The following is a 17,396-nucleotide window of genomic DNA, read 5'->3' on the forward strand; positions in this document are numbered from 1 at the left end:
AAGGTGTGCAGTCAAGCTCACACAGCCTCATCATCAGTGGCTGGCCGGTGCGAGCACGCACATTGCATCACCCCTTGTATGCTTTGTGAGTCCGTGCTGCAGACCGGCATGAATTCGACATGCACAGCGCGCAGCCCTGCCTGTCGCGGGCATGGAAGTCCAACCTCCCAGCTTCGCAGCGCGATGGCTCGCCCTTTGTGGGGCTGCGAAGTCAGGCACTGTATAGTTTGGGATTGATACGCGCGGCATGCAGGTGCAAGGAGTTATACAGCGTGTTGAAATGGCAGGAGAGGATGTGCAGCACCAGGTGACAGGAGACAGGAACGACAGGAGGCAGGGGGAGACAGGAGGCGACAGGAGGCAGGGGGAGGCAGGAGAGACACGGCACGGGCAGGGCAAGGATAACACAGGGCAACAATAACACAGGTTGAGGATTCCGCTTTGTGGCTTTCTGCTTTCAGCTTGACTTTATGGCTCTTATGGCCCTTCGAGCGGCTCTCTGAGCGGCGGCGGCCTCGTGGCCTGGACGGTGCACTTTACATACTAGTTTTTCTGTGTCGCATGCCTTCAAGGGTTTTTGCACTTGGCAAATACTCTGTTACAGCCTCTATTCTTGTCCATGTTCTACCAAAAAGCGCAAAACTGGACAGAACCCTAATGTAAGGTTCTTGCCGAGGACTATGGCTGTCGCCCCCCTTTGGGGGGCGAGCCAACTGGGTCCAGTGCGAATTCCGACCAGCCCCGAGTCCCCCGACATGCTCCCGGATCCACGCCAGCTGACCAGGCCTGGTGTCTGGTGCGGAAGAGGAGCCGAGTGCCCGACAGCGGGACACTCCCACGAGCGCCCAGCCTGCTACTGCCAAACTCTCTCCCATGCCCCTTTGGCACATGCACCATGTTCACAGCCCACCCAACAGCTGCTGTTGCCTGCTGCTACTGCCACTTCTGCTTTCCCCCTGCTGCCGCTTGCTACTGCCTGCTGCCTACTGCGTGCCGTACTCGCGGGTGAAGTCCTCGAAGGCTCTCAGGGAGGCGGCGTTGACGGAGGGGCGCACCACGTCCAGCGCTGCCGCGAAGTCCCGGCCCTGCGGCGAGCGTGACCGGCACACATTGCACACGCACACCTCGACATCGGCACACCCCCATGCACGGGCTTATCACAGGCACATGCACCGCGCATACGGAATTCAACAGCCACGTGACACGCCCTTGCCCACCCTCCCCCTCCCGCTCCCCCTCCACTTCGCCACTACCAAGTGTGATTATTCTCCCTCCCTCTCCCTCTCCCTCTCCCTCTCCCTCTCCCTCTCCCTCTCCCTCTCCCTCTCCCTCTCCCTCTCCCTCTCCCTCTCCCTCTCCCTCTCCCTCTCCCTCTCCCCCTCCCTCTCCCTCTCCCTCTCCCCCTCCCTCTCCCTCCCCCCTCTCCGCCCCGCACCATGATGGGCCGCAGCTCGCTGGCGGGCAGCGAGGCCAGTCGCGCCATGACGCCCGGCTCCCTCAGCGGCGCCATGGCCGCCTCCTTGCACAGCGCCGCCAGGTCGGAGGCGGAGTAGCCGGCGGTGGCGCGAACCACCACGTCCAGGTCGCCGCGGCTCAGGCGGTGCGGCTGGCCCTGTTGGAGTGAGGGTGGTGGGGAGCAGGTGGGTTGGGGTGGGGGGGTTACATTCATGAATATTAAAGGGGTTGGGGGTTGGGGAGCGCAAGGCGGCGGTGAGGGTTGCGTGCCCGAGCCAAGCGATGGGAGGCGTTCATTGTCTGACGGTCTGGCCCCGAGAGGGTGGGTTAGTTAGCCGCAAACCCCCGCCCTTCCCCGCACATACGTCTCCATATTCTTACACACTCCCGTACGACCCAGACACGTACCGGTACTGCCGGTACATGGCCACGAAAACACACGCCCCCCCCCACGCCCCCCCCCCCACACACACAGTGTCCCCCCCCACACACACATACACAGCCACACAGCCGCACGGCCGCCCCCACCTGCAGCAGGTGGGCCAGCACCGCCAGGCGCCCCGCGGCGTCCGGCAGCGGCACGTAGATGCGCTTGGTGAGCCGCCGCCGCACCGCCTCGTCCAGCTCCTGAGGCCGGTTGGTGGCGCCCAGCACCACCACCCGCTCGCGACCGGCGCCGCCCGCGCCGTCGAACTGGACCAGGAACTCGGTGAGCAGCCGGCGGCTGGCGTCGCTCTCGTTGGCCTTGCCTGTGCGGGGTGGCGTGGCGGTTGGGTGTCCTTGTGTGGTTGGATGCGTGGGTACAATGGGTGGGTGAGTGGGGTGGGATTACATTCATGATTAATTATTTAAGAAGTGAAGGCGTAGCCAGGTACAGTAGTATAGCAGACGCGTTGTGGGAGGGAGGGTGGGTGGGAGAAGGGATGCATGCGTAGTTTGTGTACGCTGACATGCGCGCGTGGAGCTGTCTTTGCGCCCCCCCTTTCCTACCCTTCCCCCTCTCCCCTTACCTCTTGCGCCCATCATGCTATCAATCTCGTCAATGAATATGAGTGCGGGCTGCCGCGCCGCCGCCACCTCGAACAGAGCCCGCACCAGCTTCTCACCGTCGCCAACCCACCTGCGTGTGAGTGCGAGTGGCCGTGTTTGCGGCGCGTTGTGGTGTGGTGCATTTGTGAGAAGTGGTGTGGGAGCGTGATGAGAGTGCCTTTTTGTCTGTGGCCAGCTGACACAAAAGTCCCCCTTGCCCTCTTGCTTGCATCACCGTAACGCCTGCAACCGTTCCCAGCCCTCTGCCCCAGCCCCGGACCCAGCCTGCCTGCCCGCCCGCCTGCCCGCCCGCCGCCAGCCCGCCAGCCCCCAGCCCGCCAGCGGTGTTCCTCCTCCCACTCACTTGCTTGTCAGCGAGGAGGCGGAGATGTTGAAGAAGGTCGTCTTGGCCTCTCCCGCCAGCGCCTTGGCCAACATGGTCTGGGTGTGGGTGTTAACAGGGTAACAGAACGAGAAGCGTGTGTCTTGGAAAAACAAAAGTTCGCCGAGGGAGAGGTAGTATGTGTATGGTGAGGGGGCGAAGGGCAAGGCGTAGGAGGCCGGGCGCGGGCCATCATGGACACGATCAACCCCAAATTCCCCCGTCACCGGAATGCGTGGGGCTGTTCCAGATGGGGCTGTTCCATCTCAGATGCTTGGAAAATGCTTAATGCCCCCCTCAGCTTCCTCAGCTCCCTCACCTCTCAACTGCCTGCCCTGCCCCCCCCCCCCCCGAGTGATGCGCCCACCCGCCCGCCCGCCCACCCGCCCGCGCGCCCGCCCGCCCGCACCTTGCCGTTGCCTGGCGGCCCGTACAGCAGTATGCCGCGCACCGGCGCCCTCAGCCCCTGGAACAGGTCCGGCCTCAGGCTGGGCAGCACCACCGCCTCGCTCAGCGCCGCCTTGGCCGTCTCCAGCCCGGCGATGTCCGCCCAGCGCACCCCCGGAGTCCGATCCAACACCTCACCCAACACAATCTCACGGTACTTGGCCAGGCCGTCGTCTGCGGCGGCGGCGGCGGCTCCGCCGCCGGCTCGGGCGGCGGCTGCGCCGCCGCTGCCCTGCCGGACCACGGCGGCGGTGCCGCCGCCGCCGCCGGCTGCGCCGGCGGCGGCGGGCTGCCTGGCGGCGTTGACGGACCGGAGCGGCTGCGCCGCCGCCGCCGCCGCTGGCGCGGCGCCGGCGGCGGAGACAGGCCGCCAAGGTCTCCCGTTGGCTGCCGCCGCCGAGTGTGGTTGCTGCTGCTGTTGCTGTTGTTGGGCTGCTCGTTGTTGTGCAACGGACACGGGACGTACGGGTGCGGAGGTGGAGGCATTGCCTGACTCCAGCGCGCGCAGCCTGCCAGGGTCACACAGGCAGCGAGCCCAAACAGGTGTCAAACGGCGAAACACGGCCTCCGGCTCCAAAGGCCGTACCATTGACTGCACGCTCCATGCACGCCGCAACTGACCGCCCAAAACCATGACATCCCGCCGCCCTGCGCCGGCCATGACCTCCTCTTTGCCCTAGCACTTGCCCTCCATTCCTCCCTGGTCCGCTGTGGTCCTGGGATACGATGCACAAAAGCTCCCCCTCGTCAAAATAATCATACCTGGACCCACCGTGGCCCTCTCAAACCCTGACCTGTGACCCCTTGGCCCCCTCATCCCCTCTCACACCCCACCTTGCCGCCACCAGCCGCGACCACTCCTCCAGATCCGCCCGCCAGCCCGCCGCCGTGTCCGCCAGCGGGCCCAGGCCCGCCGAGGGGCCCACCTGCGCACACAGCCGAGGCACACGTGAGGCGCATGTGCACGTGTATCACTGCAGAGACCAGAGGAGCCTCCACAAATGCGTCACGCAGACGGTATCGCAACAACGAAGGATGTAAACCAGTCCCAGCACGGCTGCTGCAGACGCGCTTCTCCGCAACGTGCCCTGGGCCGCCCGGGCCAGCCCAAACCAAGCACACGCGCATACATGCCCGGCGTGCAGTGTGTACTTAGCGTCGACCCTTTCCCCTTTGTGCTGTCCTCACACACATGTGTCTCGCCCCACGTCCTCGCCACAATCCAGTTCGCCACCATCCCGCCCGCGGACCGTCTCCCTCCCTTCTGCTTTTTGGTCCTCATGCAATGACCCCCCGGACTGCAATGCCGGTGGGTGCTCCCACCTAAACGTTCAGTACCTACTAACCCCCATCTCCGTTGTCACGGCATAGGCCATGGTCTCCTCCTCCCTCTTTTGCATCGGGTTTGGTAATAGCTTAGTATGTGCAACCGCCCCTCCCCCGCCCCCGTCCGCACCTGCAGCGCCAGCCCCTCCCTGGCCGCCTCCAGCCCTGTGCGATACAGCCGCACCGCCACCTCGGGCCGCGCGGCGGCGTCCGCGGCGGCAGCCCGGTCGAACGCCTCCTGCGTGTGCATGCGTGTTAGCGGGTGTGGGCGGTTAGCTGCGTGTGTCTCTGTGTGCGTGTGTGTGTTAGAAAACACGAGAAATAGGCATGTGTGTGTGTGTTTCCGAATGTGGTGAAAGCTTAGCGGGGGTGAACGCGCTGGTTGCGGTGAGGAGGCGGGGGGTTGCCTCACTCGCCCGTGGTGTGGACGTGTGGCACACACACCAATCCCCCCCCCCCCCCACACACACAGCCCTTGCGTTGGCCCTACCCTGCGCCGCCATACCATACCCTGGCAACCTGGCACCCGTACCGCATGGCGGCCCTGCACTTTGCAACCCCTTATGCGTACGTTACCCAATCCGTGCTCATCTCTTCACCTTTGCGAGCTCATGGTATCCCTTGAGCTTCTCGCGCGCCCTGGCCTGCGCCTTGTGCGCCTCCTTGGCAGTCACGCCGCCGGAGCCCGCGACGCCGGCGGCCGCCGCCAGCCCACCCCACAGGCCGCTGAAGCTCTTCATGCCCAGCCTCGCCTGGCAGTAGCGCCGAGTCAGCAGGCCCGCCGGCAGCTCATGCCTGGCTGCTACTGCCGGCGCTGCTGCTGGTGCTGCTACAGTTGTTGCGGATGAAGATCGTGTGCTTGCTGCTACTGCTGCCGCGGTGGCCGGCGCGGACTCCGCCGACGCCGCTAAAGACGAATGAGCAGCCGAGGCCGAGGATGAGAGTGGTCTGTGGAGAAAGGCCGATGCAGGGATAGCAGGCCCTCGTGCGGAGTGCCGCGGGGAAACGGGGCCCCGCCGTGGGCGCTGGATAGCGGATGCTGCTAGCCCCGCGGATGCCACCGCCAACAACGTACAAACTGCCACAGCGGGTGTAAGGGCACCGCAGAACGCTTGCAGACGCTGCGCGACGGTGCTCGGCTCTTCTAGGCCCGCGTCGTGGGAAGCTGAGCGCGCGAAGCACGCCTCTGTGAGTGCCCAAAGTTGCTCTGCTAAACGATAAGCCACATCAACGATAACAGATAGTCGCATAGGGCATTTGCGCCTATGGCAGCGGGGCACAAAGGCAACGAGCCCTAGTAAGTTGCAGCTACCTTCTCGTGCCTCACACTGCCAGCTTGTGTTGTGTTATTGCAATGGTTAATCGGCAATGTGAAATAATGCTGGGCCATGGCCCGCTATCAGAACATGACTGGGGCAAGCAAACCGCTTCATGCACGCAATCGACTTTGGTATTGAATCCGCTCGCCTTCGCGCTGCCCATTACAAAATTGCTTGTTGCATTCCAAAGCGTATCGCTGCCCGCTGCTTAGTGTTTCGTGCGTTCTGATAGTTTAATTTTGCCCTGTGCTCGGTTGCAGTGTTCACAGCTTACTGTTACCATTACGTCTATCATAAATACGCATATCGAGGTTGTCTTAAAGTACTGATCTCGGCCGAAGAGGACGCTGATGTAAGATTGTTCCAACTTGATTGAAGTTATTTGGCAGCGATGGCGGCTGCGCCACGCACCGAGAAGAACCAATGGAACCACATGATTGCGGGAGGCTCGGCGGGCTCAGTGGCGGTGCTATTCCTGCACCCTTTCGACGTCATCAAGACCCGCCTGCAGGGTAATTATCTACACGCTGGCTGTCACGGCCACCCAACCCCACGTTCCCCTATCTTGACCTGAAACCCCCGAAACTATTGTTTTACGCAGTCCAAGACGGTGCCAGCTCGGGGCAGCAGTACAAAAACGCGCTTGACGCGTGCCGCACCGTGCTGAAGCAGGAGGGCTGGCGGTCTTTCTACAAGGGCCTCACGCCAGCGCTGATTGGCTCAGGCAAGCATGAGGCCTGCTTGCCTCGAACCTTCCACCAGCATGTCTGATGTGCTGCCAATCTATCGCTGAGACGGTGACAGGGGACCTGGCAGCTTGTGTGCATGCGCTAGCTCTCCGACGGCACACCCACCCGCCTCCACTCCTGCGCCGCACAACCAACTCAACCTGCTCCCTGCACCCACTTCCCAACCCCGCCCCAACCCAACCACAACCCCCGATAATCCCACCAATCACCTCCCCTTCTGTGTACCAATCCTTGCAACTCCCCTCTTCCCCGCCTACCATTTCCTTCGCTAATCATGACAGGATAACCCCTCCCCCTGTCTCCAGGCGTGGCCTGGGCGGCCTACTTTCACATCTACGAGGCGGTCAAGGCCTGGCACTGCCGCTGGCAGCAGCGCGACCGCCTCAGCGCGGGCTGGAACATGGCCAGTGCGGCGCAGGCGGGCGCCATGGTGCGTGGACTGGAGGGGAGGGGGGTTGGGGGGGAGTCTGGGGGGGAGTCTGGGGGGGGGAGTCTGGGGGGAAGTCTGGGGGCGTGGCGTGGGGTATCTGGGGGAGTCTGGGGGAGTCTGGGGGAGTCTGCGGGCATCCGGGGGTGGGAGTTTGGAGGACTCAGGGTTGATTGGCCGGCGATGGAAGTGGCGGACTGGCAGTGGGGTGGGGCGGCGGGATCGGCGCAATGGTGGACCGCGGCACGCCGCGTGCCGTGTTCCGCTGCAGGGTTATGAAGTGCCGTGGTGGGGCTCTGCGGGCGGCCTGGGGTGCGTCGTACCGCCTGTGCACTGGCGTACACGGTGCTGGTGGGGCAGGTCGGGGGTGGTGGGCTGGCTGGCTGGCTTGGCGGCGGAATATGAAATGGTGAAGGACATGGTGTTTGCAACGGGTCCGGGACTGATACCTAGGGTGCCAACTTTGCTAGTTTAGTCAACCCCACTGCGTGCCTGACTGTGTGCCCGTGCTGCTACGAGCACCCTGCACGCGGCACAGCCATGGGCCAATGGTATGTTGGGAGGACAGTGCTTGCAATGGTCAACTGGGCACGAACCCCCACACCCAGCCCCACAACCCCCACGCCTCCCGCCACCTCCCCTACGTGCAGGTGTGCCTCCTCACTAACCCCATCTGGCTAGTGAAGACACGACTGCAGCTGCAGCGACTGCCTCTCGCTGGCGCCGCCGGCGCAGCCGCCGCGGCCGCCGCGGGCTCCGCCGCCTCTGGCGCCGCCTCCGCCGCCGCGGCGGCCGGGCGTTCCGCCCTGCCGTACAACGGATTCCTGGATGCCATGATTCGGATCGGGCGGGAGGAGGGCATTCGCGGCTATTACAAGGGGTTGGGCCCATCGCTCGTGCTCGTGAGTCGGGGGGGCCTTAGGAGGGGGTGTGTGGAAGGGGGGGCGGGCGGAAGGGGACTTGGGACAACGCCACGTGGGCTTGGCGCGCGGGCGGGCTGGTGGGGCAATGATCGTCGTAGTGTTGCGATGGGCATCAGGCATTCACGTTCAGGCGCTGTGGCTGTCGCACGCAGCCGTGCGTCTTCTTCAAACCTCCTCACGAACCTCCTCCTGCTCCTCCCCCTTCCCCGCCTCCCGCTTGCTGATTCTGGGTGTTGGTTTGGTTGGGGTTGGAATAAACTACCCCATCCCCCCCAACTTTCTTAACTGATCATGAATGTAACCCCCTCCCTCCCCTCTCCCCGCAGCAAACCATGCACGGCGCGGTGCAGTTCACGGTGTACGACGAGCTCAAGTACCTGGCGGCGCGCTGGGGGCCGCGGGCGCCGGGGCAGGAGGGCGAGGAGCGGCGGCTGGGGTCGGGCGAGCTGTCGCTGTTCGCGGCCTCATCCAAACTCACAGCCAGCGTCACCACCTACCCCTCGCAGGTGGGGAGGATGCGGGGGAGGGGGAAGGCGAGAGGGGAAGGGGAAAGGGACGAGGGGGCGAGTGGTGTGGGGTCTGGCGGCTGTGGTGCTATGGTGTATGCAACGTCGCAGTAACTCAAAAAGGTGTTCGGCGGTTTCTCGTGCACATGCCAACTAACGCCCACGTGTCGCCTGTACACGTGTGCAGGTGGTGCGGTCGCGGCTGCAACAGCGCATGGACGACGGCCGCACACTGGTGTACCGCTCCGCAACAGAGGTGGGTGCGCAGCACTGGGTGCGCGGTGCGGCTACGGCGGGCCCCGGTCCGGCAGGCGGCGGCGCTGCCTCGCTGCTGCCGCTGCTGCCTCCCCTGCCTACCGCGCTTGGCAACCTCCGTGACTCAAAATGACATCCCCACGCTTGACCCCACGGTCCCCACCCACCCACCCACCCACCTCCCTCTACCACCACCCAACCGCCCACCCACCCACCCAACCACCCTCCAACCAACCAACTATCAACTCCCTGCCCCTGCCCCCTGCAGGTGGTTCAGCTGACGTGGAAGCGGGAGGGGCTGTTGGGTTTCTACAAGGGCATTGGGCCGGCACTGCTGCGTGTCATGCCGCAGAGCGCCCTTACGCTGGTCGCCTACGAGAACATACTGCGGCTGCTGGACAGCGCGACGGCGCGGCGGGAGCAGAAGGAGCAGCGGGACCAGGAGGCGGCAGCGGCGGGCGCGGCGGCGGCGCAGGAGGCGAGCACGTGAGGGGGAGGAGGCTTTGAGGGGTCAAACCCGGCTGGGGTGGGGTGGCTGAGAAGGGTGGTGAGGAATGGGGCAGGGGGGAGGGTTAATTGATGGCAAGCCCAAGTCAACCGAGGGGACGGCTGTGGGTGCGCGATTGTCTGCGGTGCTTAGGTGTAACGGGACGGGTCAAGGGCGCAGCTTCAAAGACTACACGTGTGCGTGGCAAACGCCATTACCCATGTAGGCGCTTGTGCAGGCAGGTGGGGTAAGGGATATGTCCTTACTACCTGAGTGCAACGCCTACGTCATGAAGTCCACAGTGCTACCCGACGCGCGAGTAGATGCTGACTAGTCTCTTTACATGGGGTGCTGGTCTAAGGCAGCTGTTCTGGGGCCGCTTTCAATGTGGAGTGAATGACTCTAATGAAATGGACTGACGGTCCAAGGTTTAGTGCCGCTTCTCTCTGTTGGTGGCTTTGGACTGCTACATGGCGACATACGGGAGTTACGTGCGCACGGCCAAACGCCGATGACAGGTACGAAGGTACCGTACCGTGATTGCCCAAGGAGGTCTGTGGTGTAGGCCGCCGCAATCCTGGCAAGAGAGGCTGGCTGGAATGTGGTTTGGACTTTGGAGTGTGGTTTGCTTATGCGAGGATGGGCTCTGACAAGGAGAGTCTGGCACACAGACGGCTCCAGGAGAGACGGTGAGGCAGCGGCTGCCGGCGCATCGCATCAGCCTGCCGCAGTGTTTATGAGCACGACCCGTCACTGCCCCTTGCCGCTACCCCGAGCAAGTGCTATCCCCGCATCCCGCGCTGTCTGTTCGCATTCAGCAGCATGACCGCGTTCGGTATCAAGGCTGCACCTCCCAACAAGGCGCACCGCCCCAAGCATCGCACCACCCCACGACCCACACCTCGCAACATGGTTGGTGGTGTTGATAAACACCGGGTTTGTTTTTTGGTTGAGGGGGTTGCCGTCCGTTGATGAGAGCTCCGCCTCCCAGCAGCTGCAGCTCAGCCCAGCGCCGCTGTAGCAGCAGATTCCCTCACTCACGGCGGCACCAGCAGCTTTCCAGCCGCCGGCTTAGCCGCCGAAGCCGTACAGGGTGCGGCCCTGGCGCTTGAGCGCGTAGACCACGTCCATGGCGGTGACGGTCTTGCGGCGGGCGTGCTCTGTGTAAGTGACCGAGTCGCGGATAACGTTCTCCAGGAAAGTCTTCAGCACGGTGCGCGTCTCCTCGTAGATCAGGCCGCTGATGCGCTTCACACCGCCACGGCGAGCCAGACGGCGAATAGCGGGCTTGGTAATGCCCTGAATGTTGTCGCGGAGCACCTTGCGGTGACGCTTGGCACCGCCCTTGCCCAGGCCCTTGCCGCCCTTGCCGCGTCCGGACATGGTCGCTGGAGGCTGCTCAGAGGGTTGCGACGCTCAGGCGAGCGAGCTGGATAGGCGGGTGTAGAAGATGCCGGAAGCTCAGATTCTGGGAGTGAAATCTTGTTCGGAGCTGTTGCGCTCCTGAATGTGGTATGGGTGATGTATATATGTAGCCCAGTGGCGGTGCAGTAAGGCCCTGCACAAGGCCTACGGGGGCCTGCTGCGCCATTCTCGCGGGCCGGTCGATGCATGGGGCTTGGCTAGGCCCACAAAGCCCAGCGCTCAGCCCTCGGAAACTCTAAACTCTTTTTACGCACACATAAACACAAGAACCGCAGCAAACGCCCGACTTATCCTGCGCCAAGCAGACATGGCCCGCACCAAGCAGACCGCTCGCAAGTCCACCGGAGGCAAGGCGCCCCGCAAGCAGCTGGCCACCAAGGCCGCTCGTAAGACACCGGCCACCGGCGGTGTGAAGAAGCCTCACCGCTACCGCCCCGGAACCGTGGCGCTGCGCGAGATTCGCAAGTACCAGAAGTCCACCGAGCTGCTCATCCGCAAGCTGCCGTTCCAGCGCCTGGTCCGCGAGATTGCTCAGGACTTCAAGACCGACCTGCGTTTCCAGAGCCAGGCCGTGCTGGCGCTGCAGGAGGCCGCGGAGGCGTACCTGGTCGGCCTGTTCGAGGACACCAACCTGTGCGCCATCCACGCCAAGCGCGTGACCATCATGCCCAAGGACATCCAGCTGGCCCGCCGCATCCGTGGCGAGCGCGCCTAAGCAGCGCTGGCGCCGCGGACAGCTGTGGCGCGGCGGGGCGTGTGCTACGTGCTGGGGGTGCCGCGTACCCCAGGCACCTAGCTGCTGCCCTCGCGGCGGCGCTCACGGGCAACCAAAAAGCCTAAAAAAACAAACCCGGTGTTTCTCAACACCACCATGGCATGCGGCGGGGATGCACTGGCTGCGGCGGGGCAGGGGGGGCTTTGTAGTGGGCGTGTGAGTCAGCCCCTGCGCGTTGGTGTTGGCATCCTGGCGCGTCAAGAGTGTTGGGGCTCAGTTCGGAGATGTTGGGCCCTGGCAGGCCTGTGGTGTAATGGGCCGAAGGTTCGTACGTGGCCTGACGACCGCGAGTGCCACGTCGGCAAAGACAGCTGACATGGCGTATTGCTGTATCGCCTGGTGACGCTCAGCCAACATGGTGTCAGCGAATCACGCGGGTTAGAAAGCTGTGAATGTCTGGACGTTAGACGGCTAGCCGTTACGCTAATGATAAACAGCAGGCAGGAAAGTGTCCAGAGGTGAACTGATCACAGCCCTGGTCCGCGATACCGGTTGGATTCTTCAGGGGGAGCAAGGTGGAGGGGCTAGCGTGTGGGGCTAGGGCATGGGCTAGGGATGGTTGTTGTTGGGCTAGGGGATGCTTGTTAGTGGACGTTGCAAGGTCGCAAGGATTCTATCGTAACGCCAGCACACGAGTAGCACGCCCACATGCACAACGTCGCGTTTTGCTGTGGCCATGCCGCACACGGCCTGCAAGGTGTGTGGCGCAGCCGCTGGTCGGGTTCGTGCCGAACCCCACAGGTGTCGATGGCCAATCGCTTTTGCTTGATGTATTGTCACGAATACCTCGAGAGCTTCTGTATGAATTGATATATTAGCTTAGCATGACCACGCCACTCGTTTGCTCCTGAAGGACCAACGCCTACTATTCCATCCTCGTTGTGGTCTCTGCTACTTAAAGCTTGCCGACAAACAATTAGCGACCATGAGGGTATCAAAAAGCCCCGGCGCTGGCACGGCGTCTGTAACACGCAGCGCTTTCAGGACTCGGCCCTCGGGCATCAGGCCACCATCGGCGATGCCCCAGAGCACAGGGCTTAGCGCGACCAGGCAGCTACTGGACAGCTTCTGGGAGGCTCGTGGCGTGTTGGACCCCGTGCAGAGGAAGCTGCTGGTGGACGCTGCGGAGAGCCTAGACGCCGGTGCGGGAGCGGGGGCGGCGAAGGGGTTGCACGTGAACGGCTGCCGTAGGCGAGCAGCAGGTGCCTTCACCGCCCTCCCCCCCCCAACACCAGGACATCTACTCCGCACGCCTGTAACACAACTCTTGCCTGACTCGCGACATCCCCTGGATGCTTACATGCGTGCTGAGTGCCTGTATGCGCGTGTGTGTAATGCATGTGCACAGAGGTGGCGGGCGCCGTTCCACTCAGCAGTGCGCCGCTGACGCCGGATGTGCCGCTGCCGGGGGTGCCGGCGGCCTGGCAAATCCACGAGTCGGCGCCCGAGGTGGGGGCGGCGGGGGCGTGTGCTGGGGTGGGGTGACTGACTGGTGCTGTAGGAGCAGGGAGCTACTGGGGAGCATGGGCAGGTGCCGTACTGAGCGCGCACAGCACAGCACCAGCACAGAGGACATCCATGGATCACGGGCCTCTGCTGGGGGCATGTAAAAATTTTCCCGTAACGGCTTACATACGTCCGGATATGTCCTCGCACCTTGCAGGTTCTGGCGGCTTCCAAGCGGCTGCTGGCGCTGCAACAGATGCTGGGAGGGGGAGCGGGAGGGGGAGATGGGGAGGTGCTGGCGCGGGCCAGCCGCCCCATTGACGTGGTGAGTCCGCACGCGTGTGTCCGCATCCCGCCTGCAACCGCCCGTGTGCAGAGGTGATAGATTGTGGGTCAAGGGAGCATGCAGCTGCACCTGCCATGAGACCTGCTGGGTGCGGTGGTGTGGTGTCAGTTTGACACGGTTGCTGTAACCGGGGCCGGAGTCACTGGACCCAGCCCACATCCCGACCCGCTGACTGCACGCCGCTGCTTGTGCCCCGGTGCCCCCCCTGCCATTGCCCCTGCCAGGTGTGGATGGTGGTGCGTGAGCCGCAGCTGCTGTCCGCCGACCTTGCCGCAGTCACCGGCCGACTGCTGGACATGAAGGTGTGTGAGTGTGTGTGTGTGTGTGTGTGTGTGTGTGTGTGTGTGCATGTGCGTGTGCGTGTGTGTGTGTGTGTGTGTGTGCGTGTGCGTGTGCGTGTGCGTGTGTGTGCGTGTGCGGCTGCGGCTGCGGCTGCGGCTGCGGCTGCGGCTGCGGCTGCGGCTGTATGACTGCGGCTGCGGCTGCGGTTGTATGACTGCCTGTGTGCGCCTGTTTGCGCCTGGTTGTGTGAGGAGCCAATTAAGGTGGTACAAGCCGGGCTGTGGCCAGCCATAAACGCGGTGCAACTGACAGCTCGACGCAACCCCTCTTGAGTCTGGGCCTGAGGCATGCTCATGAGTCGTGTCACGGTGACACGGCCCAAACCCTAGCCTCCGTAGCTCCGTTATCCCCCAGCCCCCTTCTTGAGGAATGCACAACACTAACCCGCTCCCGCCTGCCCTCCTGCTGCTTCCCCTACCCCCTGCTGCTAACGACAGCTGGCCACGCTGGGTGCGGGTGTGGACGTGTTGCGGCTAGTGGAGGGGCAGCCGGGGCTGCTGCTCAGTGACCGGTGGCGGCTGGACCTGGAGGCGTTGCAGGTGGGTGCGGATGCGTGTGTACGAGAGGGAGGGAGGGAAGGATTCAAATGGGTATTAAAGTATGAATTTCACGGTACGGGACCCTCAACATGAAGCCAGGTCACGCCATGGGGCAACGGCACCAAACGCAAGATGGAACCCAAATCCAGCGAGAAACACCGAGTCCAGTCCTCTGCTGCACCGACTGACCAGGGACTGACCAGTGTCCACAACTTGCACAACACCCGGCACGCTACTGCTGCCGCCCACACTCCACAGGCCGCGCAAGACGCAGCCGCTGCTGAGGCCGCCGCGGGGCCTCGCTCAGCCATGGCAGCTTACGCACCCGCCTTCGGATCTGGCGCCAACCCCACCTCCTCCGCCGCCGCCTCGCTCTTCTCCCTCTCCCTGTCCGAAGCCGCCGAGCGCTCCGCGCCGCCGCCGCCTGTGTACGGCGAAGATGCGGCTGGTACTGCCTTTTCCGACGCCGCTGCAGCTACAGCCAGTGGCTACACGCTACCACCGCCGCCCACAGATGCCGCCGTCCTCAGGAACTGGGGCTCCCGCTCCAGCGCCGCTTCGACGTCTGGCTCGACGCCCGACTCGGCGTCTGCAGCAGAGCAGGCGGCAGTAGCACGGTCATCGGCGGCTAATGGTGGCGGTGCTACTGCCGTGTCGCCTGTGGAGCAGCTGGTGTCGGCCTGGCGGTTTGGCATCTCCTCAGACGATGACACCGAGTGGGCGGAACGGTGCGTGCGGAGTCAGCTCAGTCCCAGTGTGGCTGATCATCCTCTCAGACCAGCTACTGATCGTGGCCTTGGGAAGCCGTTACCCCCACCAATTAGCTAATCAGACGCAAAAAAGCGGTTCCTAAACCAGCTGGTGATCTGGCCGGGCATAGCTATTTGTAGATTATCTTTAATGAGTCCGGTCGGACTGATCTTATACGGCTTGTCAATCTCTACCTTATGTGTGTCGGTTCACCATCCATAGACTCACTTGTGCTGGTCATGTTCGCCATGCCGCGTGCCATATACCCACATCCCGCCACTGCATCTCGGAGACCCCCGCCCCCCCCCCCCAACTTCATACTTGTGGTTTGATCACTCCTTTCTCCACATCAACGGTTACCCCCTGCCCCGCTTGCAAGTGGTGTGAACAACCTCCCCACCTGTCCCTGCCTCCCCGGTTAAGTCCTTGTAACCCCCGCCCATCCCCGCCCCCCCCCTCAGGCTGCAGCAGCTGTCCGCCTACGCCTCCGCGCACGGCGACACCAGTGTGGGCTTCCGCGACGGAGACGACCGCGAGCTGGCGAGGTGGGCCACCAAGCAGCGCTCCGACTGGCGCCGGGGGCAGCTGGCGGAGGAGAGGTGAGCAGGCGGGGCCGGGTGGATGTGTGTGTGTATGTGTGTGTGTGTGTGTGTGTGTGTGTGTGTGTGTGTGTGTGTGTGTGTGTGTGTGTGTGTGTGTGTGTGTGTGTGTGTGTGTGTGTGTGTGTGTGTTGTCTTCACCATCCCGTGAGGAAGCAACAAGTAGAGATTATGGGATGGAAGCATAGAGAGCGAGGCGGAGGAGGAGGCGGAGGAGGAGGGCGAGTGGCGGGGGTAGTGTCTCTGCCAACATCAATACGTCGGTTGGTGTGGGGCATGGGGGGGCTTAGCTAGGCCCAAGCCGGGGGAGGGGCCGGCAGGGCTTACGACCACTGCCCGCGACACCATGTCACCACCCGTGTGCCGTAGCCCCCCTCCCATCGTGCCCACCCCCCCTCCCAACTCCAATCCCGCACCAGACACACAGCTCTGGCGGCCCTGGGCTTTGAGTTCGATGCTGACGAGGCGGAGTGGGTGCGTTGGTTCAACCAGCTCACGGCCTTCCGGCGGGAGGCGGGACACGCCAGCCCCATGCCGCTGGTGACCGGCGCAGACATGTACCTCAGCAACTGGTGAGGGTGGGGCGGCCTGGTTCCCTGAGGGGCGCAAGGAACGGAAGTTTGGGTGGGTGGAGATGTTCCCACCGTGAATACGGTACCGTTGTAACAGGCGCTTTTGCACGCACGGTGTGGGCCCTCTTCCCTTGTGCATTTCCATCACACACACTCACACACACACTCACACACACTCACATACACACACATATGCACACACACACACTGTGGGCTTTCGTTTCGTTTTTTAACACACACACTGTCCCGTGCAGGTGCTCCGTGCAGCGCATAGCTCGGCGCAGTCGGGTCATGGCCGATAGCCGCATTGCGCGACTGGACGCACTGGGCTTCGACTGGACCGGGGCGGACCCGTTGTCGTGAGAGGGAGTTGAGGGGGAGTGAGTGAGGGGGTGAGTGAGGGGTGGAGGGGCAAGAAGGGAGGTGGGCGAAAAGAAGAGAGGCCGGGGGAGTGGGGCAGGGTAGAGACGTTACCAGTTGCATTACCCATATTACACAAAACAGCCGCAGGTGTTGCTGAGGAGGTGCGGCCTGCACCTTGACTTGAGGGGGCATTGTGGGAGGTGCGGATTGTGGTGACGTATGGCAGTGTTGTTGTGTGACTGCGGAAATTGTGGATGGGTTGGCCTAGACCTCCTGTGTGTGATGGGGGGGGGCGGGCAGGGGGTAAGCCGTTCATGGAGACCGAGAGGTGGTGCGGTGGGGTGATCAGGGCTCGGCGAGGTAGCCGTGTGTGGGAGCACAGGCTTACGCCATTGGATCGAAGAGGGCGTGGGAGAAGGCGTGCCAAGACGATCAGAGAAAGGGGGTTGGGCCCGTGTGACACTTAAGCGCAAGAGCGCAGCTGCGGCCTAATGGGATGGTGGTGGGCGGCAACGTTTAGTGCGTGAGCTGAACTTCATTCGGTGAACTGTGCAGCGTATGCGTGTGTGAGTTTTTATGTTATTTGTGCGTGTGTGTGTTTGCGCGCAGTTAACTTAGGAATGGAATGCCGAGAAGCAGGCATGGAAGGCGCGGCGGAGGCGCTGCGGACGAGGGTGGGGTTGGATGGGGGTGCCGAGGGAGCAAGAGAGGGTTCTCCCAAAAGATTCAGGCAGGAGGGGGCGCGCCCTGTGCCTGGCTGTATTTTTGTCGGGTCGTGTGATGTGCAATGCTACTTGGGCGGTCATTTAAGTAAGCGCAGTGCACCGGTAACTGTGGGACGCTGTGAGTGAGGGCGCGGGGGAAGAGCCTTCCTGACGCCGTGGGTGGCCCCTGAAGAAGATATTTTGTGATACACTATCAAAGCGCCCCCAAC

The 17,396-nt window shown here is 63.3% G+C and overlaps 5 protein-coding genes across 5 annotated transcripts; 3 read left to right on the top strand and 2 right to left on the bottom strand.

Moving 5' to 3' along the window:
• Window positions 1–524: 524 nt before the first annotated feature.
• On the bottom strand, window positions 525–5,997 carry CHLRE_16g650151v5 (uncharacterized protein). Its single transcript, XM_043070783.1, has 9 exons — window positions 5,239–5,997; window positions 4,770–4,877; window positions 4,148–4,239; window positions 3,276–3,822; window positions 2,849–2,925; window positions 2,466–2,575; window positions 1,984–2,204; window positions 1,436–1,612; window positions 525–1,085 (listed from the first exon to the last, which is right to left on the bottom strand). The coding sequence occupies exons 1-9, from the start codon at window positions 5,377–5,379 to the stop codon at window positions 984–986; spliced, it is 1,575 nt and encodes a 524-aa protein (XP_042915426.1). The 5' UTR covers window positions 5,380–5,997; the 3' UTR covers window positions 525–983.
• A 150-nt stretch (window positions 5,998–6,147) lies between these two features.
• CHLRE_16g650200v5 (uncharacterized protein) lies at window positions 6,148–10,058 on the top strand. The gene is made up of 7 exons (XM_043070784.1): window positions 6,148–6,470; window positions 6,560–6,682; window positions 7,013–7,137; window positions 7,785–8,036; window positions 8,384–8,563; window positions 8,751–8,819; window positions 9,087–10,058. The coding sequence occupies exons 1-7, from the start codon at window positions 6,350–6,352 to the stop codon at window positions 9,306–9,308; spliced, it is 1,092 nt and encodes a 363-aa protein (XP_042915427.1). The 5' UTR covers window positions 6,148–6,349; the 3' UTR covers window positions 9,309–10,058.
• Window positions 10,059–10,071: 13 nt separating this feature from the next.
• CHLRE_16g650250v5 (uncharacterized protein) lies at window positions 10,072–10,887 on the bottom strand. Its single transcript, XM_001698115.2, has one exon. It carries the CDS (start codon window positions 10,686–10,688, stop codon window positions 10,377–10,379), a length of 312 nt encoding a protein of 103 aa, XP_001698167.1. The 5' UTR covers window positions 10,689–10,887; the 3' UTR covers window positions 10,072–10,376.
• Window positions 10,888–10,979: 92 nt separating this feature from the next.
• Window positions 10,980–12,299, top strand: CHLRE_16g650300v5 (uncharacterized protein). Its single transcript, XM_043070785.1, has one exon. It carries the CDS (start codon window positions 11,038–11,040, stop codon window positions 11,443–11,445), a length of 408 nt encoding a protein of 135 aa, XP_042915428.1. The 5' UTR covers window positions 10,980–11,037; the 3' UTR covers window positions 11,446–12,299.
• Window positions 12,300–12,357: 58 nt separating this feature from the next.
• Window positions 12,358–17,379, top strand: CHLRE_16g650350v5 (uncharacterized protein). Its single transcript, XM_001698196.3, has 9 exons — window positions 12,358–12,647; window positions 12,854–12,954; window positions 13,169–13,276; window positions 13,522–13,599; window positions 14,077–14,178; window positions 14,437–14,906; window positions 15,390–15,527; window positions 15,947–16,099; window positions 16,354–17,379. Exons 1-9 carry the CDS (start codon window positions 12,524–12,526, stop codon window positions 16,460–16,462), a joined length of 1,383 nt encoding a protein of 460 aa, XP_001698248.1. The 5' UTR covers window positions 12,358–12,523; the 3' UTR covers window positions 16,463–17,379.
• The last annotated feature ends 17 nt before the right edge of the window (window positions 17,380–17,396 follow it).

This window comes from Chlamydomonas reinhardtii, chromosome 16 (genome assembly GCF_000002595.2).
Source record: "Chlamydomonas reinhardtii strain CC-503 cw92 mt+ chromosome 16, whole genome shotgun sequence".
NCBI classification, from domain to species: Eukaryota; Viridiplantae; Chlorophyta; class Chlorophyceae; order Chlamydomonadales; family Chlamydomonadaceae; genus Chlamydomonas; species Chlamydomonas reinhardtii.

Coding starts and splice junctions, on each gene's coding strand:
- CHLRE_16g650250v5 (XM_001698115.2), bottom strand. CDS start 10,688: ATGTCCGGACGCGGCAAGGGCGGCAAGGGCCTGGGCAAGGGCGGTGCC.
- CHLRE_16g650350v5 (XM_001698196.3), top strand. CDS start 12,524: ATGCCCCAGAGCACAGGGCTTAGCGCGACCAGGCAGCTACTGGACAGC. Junction 14,179..14,436: donor TGGACCTGGAGGCGTTGCAG/GTGGGTGCGGAT, acceptor CACACTCCACAG/GCCGCGCAAGACGCAGCCGC. Junction 15,528..15,946: donor GGGCAGCTGGCGGAGGAGAG/GTGAGCAGGCGG, acceptor ATCCCGCACCAG/ACACACAGCTCTGGCGGCCC.
- CHLRE_16g650151v5 (XM_043070783.1), bottom strand. CDS start 5,379: ATGAAGAGCTTCAGCGGCCTGTGGGGTGGGCTGGCGGCGGCCGCCGGC. Junction 4,240..4,769: donor GGGAGGGGCTGGCGCTGCAG/GTGCGGACGGGG, acceptor CTGTGTGCGCAG/GTGGGCCCCTCGGCGGGCCT. Junction 1,086..1,435: donor GCGAGCTGCGGCCCATCATG/GTGCGGGGCGGA, acceptor CGCTCGCCGCAG/GGCCGGGACTTCGCGGCAGC.
- CHLRE_16g650200v5 (XM_043070784.1), top strand. CDS start 6,350: ATGGCGGCTGCGCCACGCACCGAGAAGAACCAATGGAACCACATGATT. Junction 6,683..7,012: donor GCCAGCGCTGATTGGCTCAG/GCAAGCATGAGG, acceptor CCCTGTCTCCAG/GCGTGGCCTGGGCGGCCTAC. Junction 7,138..7,784: donor CGGCGCAGGCGGGCGCCATG/GTGCGTGGACTG, acceptor CCCTACGTGCAG/GTGTGCCTCCTCACTAACCC.
- CHLRE_16g650300v5 (XM_043070785.1), top strand. CDS start 11,038: ATGGCCCGCACCAAGCAGACCGCTCGCAAGTCCACCGGAGGCAAGGCG.